The 8001-nt window shown below is 39.1% G+C and overlaps 1 protein-coding gene and 1 non-coding gene across 3 annotated transcripts in view; both read right to left on the bottom strand.

Annotated features, from left to right (window-relative positions):
* Positions 1-459: 459 nt before the first annotated feature.
* LOC121725568 overlaps positions 460-8001 on the bottom strand; it is a 56248-nt gene continuing 48706 nt past the window's right edge. For both annotated transcript variants that reach the window (XM_042112582.1, XM_042112583.1), the window contains 10 exons: positions 7797-7922; positions 7387-7568; positions 6886-7068; positions 6076-6169; positions 4632-4743; positions 3264-3367; positions 2678-2827; positions 2140-2252; positions 1532-1696; positions 460-1099 (listed from right to left, as the gene is read on the bottom strand). In XM_042112582.1, the coding sequence (XP_041968516.1) occupies positions 1022-1099; positions 1532-1696; positions 2140-2252; positions 2678-2827; positions 3264-3367; positions 4632-4743; positions 6076-6169; positions 6886-7068; positions 7387-7568; positions 7797-7922 (1307 nt within the window). In that variant the 3' untranslated portion in view covers positions 460-1021. The remainder of the gene's footprint in view (positions 1100-1531; positions 1697-2139; positions 2253-2677; positions 2828-3263; positions 3368-4631; positions 4744-6075; positions 6170-6885; positions 7069-7386; positions 7569-7796; positions 7923-8001) is intronic.
* On the bottom strand, positions 4101-4180 carry Trnal-uag. Its single transcript has one exon. It is a non-coding gene; the product is annotated as a tRNA-Leu (tRNA).

The raw sequence follows: 8001 nt of genomic DNA, 5'->3' as shown, positions 1-8001 counted from the left end.
GCGGGGTTTAGAGGCAGGCAGATTTCGTACATGAACTGAATAAGACTATCCTTACTAATATTATAGGCGCGAATGTGTTTCTGTCTATTAACTTTCACCCTTGAACGGCTGAACCGATTTAGATCAAAGGTATCGAGATACTTTGGGAGACGCGAATGGACTTATATCGTGTACTAATGTATGTTTACGAATGTATCTTTTTGTAAAATTTTCCTAATTAATATCTCAATATTTTTCAATCTGGCGACAGAAGCTTCCTCAGGGGGTCGCGGCCCACAGGTTGATAAACACTAGTTAGTATAAAAATCTACTGTATATTATTTTTACCGAGTTACTAAGATATTATATGGTAAATATACCTATCTCCACAATTGCAATCTAATGTCATGGATGTCTCAATAAAACCAACAGTGTGCGAGTTACATTTTATAAAAAAGATTAAAACAAATCAGACTTGAATACAAAACAAAACAACTGCTTACATACAAGATAACAAGATTATTTTTAGCGTGCGGCCAGAATTACAATTAATGACGTCATAATATCTTAAAACGCTACTTAAATACAGCTTTTTCAGTTACTGCCGTTCTCATGCAAGTATCATTTTTCATGTCAAAATAAAAATAACTCCGGCGTTTAAGGCTACATACACACGTTTTCCGTATTCTATTTCTTAATTATTTTTCCGTATCTTCATCTGAATGCATGAAAATTGAAATCAGTACAGTAGAAAACGAACTTTTTCCGAACGCGTCGAATTCCGCACGTATTTTTAAAGTGCAAGCTGGTGGGTTCGCGCGTGAAAAAAAAGAACCTTTGCGCTAGTCTCACGGAATTCCAAATCATAATTCCACATTAGGAAATCGAATACGGAAAACGTGTGTGTGCGGCCAGCCGCAAATGTCAGCTAATTTGCATACACGCCTTATGATAATATACATAATAACAATATGGCACAACAACTTGAGTTAAACGACAAGTAGGTATAAAATATAAAATAAACTTGCATAAGGCACGGGGTTTAAATCCAAGGCTCCCATTCCGAACGTACCACGCTGAGTATACGCGGATCTGTGCTTTGCCGCAGAATACTCGACACCTGCAAAAAGACAAAGATTTACTTATCATTTCAGCATTCACCTAAAATTATAAGTAACTTAAAAAGTAGGTATAACAATATGCAAAAGTGTGTATGTCTGTTTCTTATCTCTTTAAGCTTAAAACACTGAACCGACTGCTGATATTTGGTACACTTTGAGTCCCGGGAAAGAATATAGGATACTCTTGTCCCGAAAAAATATACAGCTGCCACGCGATAAATAAATATTGTCGCAACAAAGTTGCGGTACTTCTTCTTACATCTGGTATTTTAATACTTTGCAGTAATGAGTAAAGGGTTAATGCCCTGTTTCACGACAATCTCTCCTTGAAAGAACTGTAAAAAAGTAGGTAAATAAAAATGCGTTTTTTTCACTAATTGTGCTCTGTGGACATGACACTGGCAGTATCGTTGCCAGCGTTGTCACCATACCTGTTCTGCGACTCCATACAGCTCCCTCCGCGGGAAGTCAGCGAACACCTCGTCCAGCAGCTGCACGTACTTGTCCGCGTACGGTCTGTCGGACGCCTGGATGACTTGTTGTGTCACGTGGTAGGACAGCGCCGTACCACGTATTAGGCTCTCCATGTACGAGTACTGGAAAATTTAAAATTTTATGTTGTACTTTAACGGTGAACTCTAGACAGGGTGTAACAAAAGTAAGTGATAATAATACTTTAGGGTGTGCATGTGTTCCTTATAGAGAATTCACTGTGAACAGCGCTGAAAGACTAAAAATTTATTTGTATGTATGGCCAAGAGCTTCAACGTCACGAGTTTTCCCATAGAAACGTAAAAAAAATTTGCTCTTTTAGCGCTGCTGCTTTTACAGTGAACTCTGTACACGCGACTCATACACATACTTATGTATGAGTATTATAACTTAGTTTTGTTACACCCTGTATAAGGAACACAGACACACCCTAAGGTATTATCACATTGTTTTTTACACCTTGTATAAGAAGGTCTGCAGACGAGACCCAAATGCCGTGTCTTGTCAGAGGTAAAATACCTCGAAATGCATTGCAAATCTATCATACCTTCTCCTCGAATTCCTCTCCCAGCCAATTGAAGCCGACCCTGATGGAAGGCAGCAGCAGCTGACAGTTATCACGGAGTATCGACAACAGCTTCTGCAGACGACTCTCCAGCGCTGCAAAAATAATGAACATTATATTTCCATTCAGCCTTATTGGGCAAGGAAGTGGGCAGGAAAGTAGGCAGGGAAATGGGCAGCGCGAGAATGTAAATAGTCCCTCGCGCTGCCACTCGTCATGCCGCCGCCGCTGCCCGACGCGGCAAGTGTGTAGAGGGCTGAGTATAAACTATTCATCGCGTGTTTACCGCGTGACCTAATGCGGGGTTTACACGTGTGACTATAGCCGCACGGCGAGAATCGACTGTCTAAATGGCAATACGCCGCATGCCGAATTGCCATTTAGACAGGCGATTTTCGCCGTGCGGCGTAAATCGTGCGGCTATAGTCACCCGTGTAAACCCCGCATTACAAAGCAGAGATCACTATTATCTGTTGCCCATCCGCGACGTATTCGCACGAGTCGCCGTCGCCGACGGTACCTGTGATGTCTGCGGCGGCGAGCACGGCGCGCGAGAGGCGGGCGGGCGGCAGTTCGGCGCGGCCGTACTGCAGCAGCGCCGCCCAGTCCACGCCGCACACGCCCCCGCGCCCGCTCCACAGGATGTTCTCGAGGTGCCGATCGCCTACACCTACAAAAACATTTATATTATTATTAGAAGAGTCGAAAGCGACTTCATATTATAGCGTATGTCAATTCCATACATTTTATCGGCGATTCTATAAAAAGCGATAAACAAATTTCTTTTTTAAAAGGCCAGGATGAAGTAAGTACCATTCCAGATTTTCAACAATGAAGTTAGCAATCAGCAACGCGTACATGTATTGTTGTTTACTGGGTTGAAGAACGCTAGAGAGATGTATTTTGCGACAGCAATGCAACAGGTGTTTCACATAAAATCCTAAAACGACAGTTGCTGTCGTATTTACAGCGTTAACAGCAACTTATTGAGAGCGAATATTCGTCTAGCTGCGCAATCATGGTGGTATTAATATCTGGCCAACGCGCAATAAAAAGCACAGGTTTTCTAAACAGTCTACTTGGCTACATGACTTTGTATAACTTACCCAAAATAAATGTTCCGATAGTCATAATGCTGACCGATTCCAAGAAATTCTTCTTTCTTATTATAAAGTCTTCTACGCTGATGCTGGTAGACTCTATTGCCCACCTGAAATCATAGAAGCGTAATAATTATTATTATTGTCCTTGATGACCTTTCGACCTCAAATGGAACGAGTTGTCAAAGTCTAAACTTTTTTTAAATAATAAAAATGTGTTTATAGATTCAAAAATATAACCCTGTTAGCTACCCTAGATGATCAATTTTAATGACAAGATATGACAATTCAAATATCTCATAAAAAAGACCTGCTCGAAACGCTCCATACAAAGTGCTACGAAAGTATGACGTCAGTCTTTCGTAGTTTGTACGCATCGGGAGACAACTTTGTTCGACAGGTATATTAAATATTGCGTTTATGAAAGTGGTTTCATAACAAAAGTTGCTTTTAATTGCATAAGTTATCGAATTGTATACAAATATTAAGAAATTTAATTGAAAAAAAATTCGACTTGAATATCCAACTTTGAAGGAGCATAACAAAAAAAATACAAATGCTATCAAGCTGAAATTTTGGGAACACTTATTTTTTACCGTGATTTCTTTATTTTATTAACAAAATTCGCTAATCTTTGACCTTGTCATCATCCCTATTGTGGAACATTATTGACCGTCTAGGGTTAATATTGAACGAGCCCGCCTTTCAATCTTAATATTGTCAAATAAGTTATTCAATAATTAATATTGTGTGACATTACGCACAATAAAAATTGATCGTCTAGGGGCCCGCTTACAGTTGGGTTTTAAAAAGCAAAGAGACTTTGTACACATCAAAACTACTTGACAGCGGTGGGATTCGAACCCACGCTCTTTCGAACTGGTGCCTAAAACCAGCGCCTTAGACCGCTCGGCCACGCTGCCTTCTCTAGCTAACATTAATTTTGGCTAGTGGAAGATTGACAACAAAGAGTATAGTGATAAAATCATTACATATTGATAATATAATGTTTTGCATGTGCAAAAAATACAAAAAATTCTTATAAATCATTTCAGTCCTTTACTAATTACTACTTGTTGAAAGTTATTAATGTAGGAAAGTAACTGATCGTAGTTCTATGCGATAATATATAAGTACCCACTTTGACAGTAGTAGGATATACGAGATATTTTATAACACTTAAGCAGATTGTTGCCCGCTTAATGGAAACCGTCATAAAAAGAAGCCCATTCCCTATATCGTTATCTTCTATTTAAATGGGCTACTATCGTCGTATTAGTTTTGAAAGTTAAAACCTATAATATAATGCAAAAATAAGAACATTTTATCCATGTCCTTTTTTCATCCTGTGCACAGAAGGCTTAATAAATTTACCTTAATATCATAGGCGGTATCTGACTACATATTTTGTTGTAGGTATTAAGCGCAGTCTGTGGCGACAGAATTAATTCACTGTTCTTAGCTCTTTGGACGTTTCGCAATATATCTGAAAAAAAAAGAAAAAACATGACTTATGCTTTAAATCGAGTAATATAGGGAATATTACTCGATTTGAAGCATCAGTCAATCAAATATCTTATAAAATTCTCGTGTCACAATGTTCGTTCCCGTACTCCTCCGAAACGGCTCTCCGAAACCGATTCTCATGAAATTTTGTGAGCATATTGAGTAGGTCTGAGAATCGGCCAACATCTATTTTTCATACTCCTAAGTTATAAGGGTTGTTCACCCTATATTTTTTTTTTAATTGGACGATTTTTTTTGTTTTTATTTTTTTATAATGTGGCATTTAAAATACATACAACCCTAAATTTTAACTTTTTTATCAGCAACCCCTATTTTTATAGCCATTTTAGTAATTTAATCATTGTTCATCCCCGGTCGATAACTGATCAATCGTTATTTCATTAGTTATCCCCGCCAGTTTTCTACAGGTGTCTCTTCTGACCCAGTAAACAGCACGGAGTACGGATGAGAACGAAGCCGCTCTCCCGTTTCTCTCACACAATAAGACTTCTCTCACTCCCTACACAGTTGTCCGTCATCATTATTGTTTATGCATCAAGTGTAGTAGTGACGTTGACAATTATTATCAACACGAGTCTGACGGCGACCATTGTTTGTGTGACGGGATAGCGATGGACGTTGTCATGGTAACATACAGTTTATTTAGTCACTTCAATAGAATAATAATATGGGCGAACTACTTGATTTATATTATGGCAAAGCAACGTTTGCCGGGACAGCTAGTATTATATAAGTCAATCTATACGTTCGGCCATGGCCCATGATGAACAAAATATCGAGATTATGTCATTATTGCCATTTCAATTGTGTTATTTGATTTCATAGGCAATGATAGACGAATATGCTTCTTTATTCTTTATCATATTTGCCCGTATAGTGCGACAAATGACAATGCTTGAAATGAACGTGACGAAAAAAGGAACTAAAGCCGCTTTCGAAACGCCATTTTTTACAGTTTTCTCTTTAACTGTAGGCCACGTCCATTTAAAGCATTGTCGCACTGTAGCATCAACAAACAGCGGTCCCGACGGACGTCATCCTGTCATATCTATAAAGTTTATATTGTCAAAAGTATTCTTAAATTTTCAAATCTTCCAGATAATTTCTTAAATTTCTCTCTTTACACTTTACACTTAACATTTCACTGATATAAGCAAACACAACAAAAAAGAATTAGCGAAATCGAAATTAGCGCTTACACACTCATTTAGGGATCGATTTTTATATGACAGAAGATTAGCCATTATAGCTCAACGTGTAGAGGCCGCATTAGAAACAAAAAAAAACTCACCGTCTATCGGATGTATGGATTTTATCAAGTCTCGAAGGCGGACGCGGTCTTCTAAATACTCTATTAGAGCACAGTCTTCACTCAAGGCCGTTACCTAAAAAGTAACATTTAAAGGTTAAAAACCACAGAAATAAATCAAGATAGAACGGCGAAGCGAGTGGAGTACGCATGTTTCAATCTTCCTCTGTCGTGCAAGATTCGTGAAAAGTTCATTCAGTCAGTGCGCACGTCTCGATTGTCAGTGTCTAATTGTAAAAACAGAAGTACGAAAGTGAATCGTTCAAAAGGAGGTATTTCTTGCCACGGGTTTGTTTTAACTAAAAGCAAAGCAAAAATTGACACGAGCGAGTCCTTAGCAACGCACGCGCGTCGCCGTTCTATCTTGATTTATTTCTGTGTTAAAAACACACATACGATAATTGTTTCACACTACATTTTTTCGCAGATATTATGGTATTATTCCGTAGCTTTATTAATTTCCGTACGTACGTATCGCGAGAAGCAACCGTGCTTACGCGCCATCAGCAGCAGTATTAGGCGAGACAGCACTAAGCGACACTTTGCTGTAGCCGAGCGACACGATATTTCACGTTTTTTAGAACTGACTTTTTGTGCCACGTAGCGTCGATGCCGCGTAGTGTGGCTTATTACATATTATAATCGTGACGTGTCGCGTCGCGTCGCTGCAGTTACATTTATTTCGGTCTCACTCTAGCATTTTTCTATGGTGTTAAATCTTCTCAGCCGCACGCCGCCGTCAGCAGCACTATTGACACTATTTATACTAAGTTACAATTCGTATAAACTCACCGTGTAGTTAGTCTGCACGTTAACGGTGGGATACAAGCTGGTGATAGACGCAAGCGTGCGTACGGCGGCGGCGTGTGCGGCCGCGCGCTCGCCGCTCTTGACGATCACGCGCCGCACGCCGCCGTCGTGCGTACGCGCCGTCAGCAACGCCGGCCGACGCACTGCACCCGGGAATATTGTCACCTGAAGGATATTAAAATTAGAAATATTGCTTGTAAGTAAAATTTATATTTAGTATTAGCCGTGAGACATGTCATAGAAGTTTACACACGATCTTTATATTGTGTATCCTTGACACGTCTAACGTTTTCAACAATATCTCATACTATTTATATGGAAAGATAAAAAAATTAAAGAATTTAATTATGTCACTTTAATTCTATGATAATTGTTAAATACAGCTGGAACGTGCTCGAAGCTGAATGCACAAAATTTCACACTCCTTTTCTACTTTTAAACGCAGCTCGCGATTGATCGTAGACAAATTCACACAACAGTTACCTTCTTGTCGAACTTCACGACGGTGAGTCCTCTACGCAGGCCCAGTAGTACGGCGACGCTCGGCCTCTCGGGCGCGGCGAACAGCTCCGGACACAGTTGCGGCAGCTGCAGTACGCCGCGGTCTGACCGCAGCTCGCGTTCGATCGCAGACAACTTCGTTTTATTCTCCTCGCTTTGTGGATCTGTAAAATGTATTTAATATACATGATTTTATCACATTATAAAAAATAAGTATTATCCATTTTATGTTGTTATACATAATTTAAAACAAAATAACTTAATGACACAAAAAGTAGTTAAAGTAGTAGAAAAAAAATATAAGTCCAATACCAATTAAACTACAACTTTTTAAGGATTTTTCTACATTAACTTTTTCTTTGTAACAATAATACCAATTATAATAATCTTACCAAATTTCTCCATATCATAAAGCGTCTTCTTGTATCTGTACAGAACCTGGTAGTCGGCACCGGCGTACGGGTTCTCAAATATTTTCTCCTTCATGTTACTGAAAGTTTGGCACCAGAGCGCCTCGTCTGTAAGAAGTCAAGAATTGAAATTCAAATTCTTTATTGAGCACATATAATAATATACAATAGTATAAACTAGGCAGTG

The sequence above is a fragment of the Aricia agestis genome, chromosome 3 (assembly GCF_905147365.1).
Source record: "Aricia agestis chromosome 3, ilAriAges1.1, whole genome shotgun sequence".
In the NCBI taxonomy this organism is placed as follows: domain Eukaryota; kingdom Metazoa; phylum Arthropoda; class Insecta; order Lepidoptera; family Lycaenidae; genus Aricia; species Aricia agestis.
The sequence above is the reverse complement of the archived record's forward strand: the minus strand, read 5'-3'. Positions and strand labels throughout refer to the sequence as shown.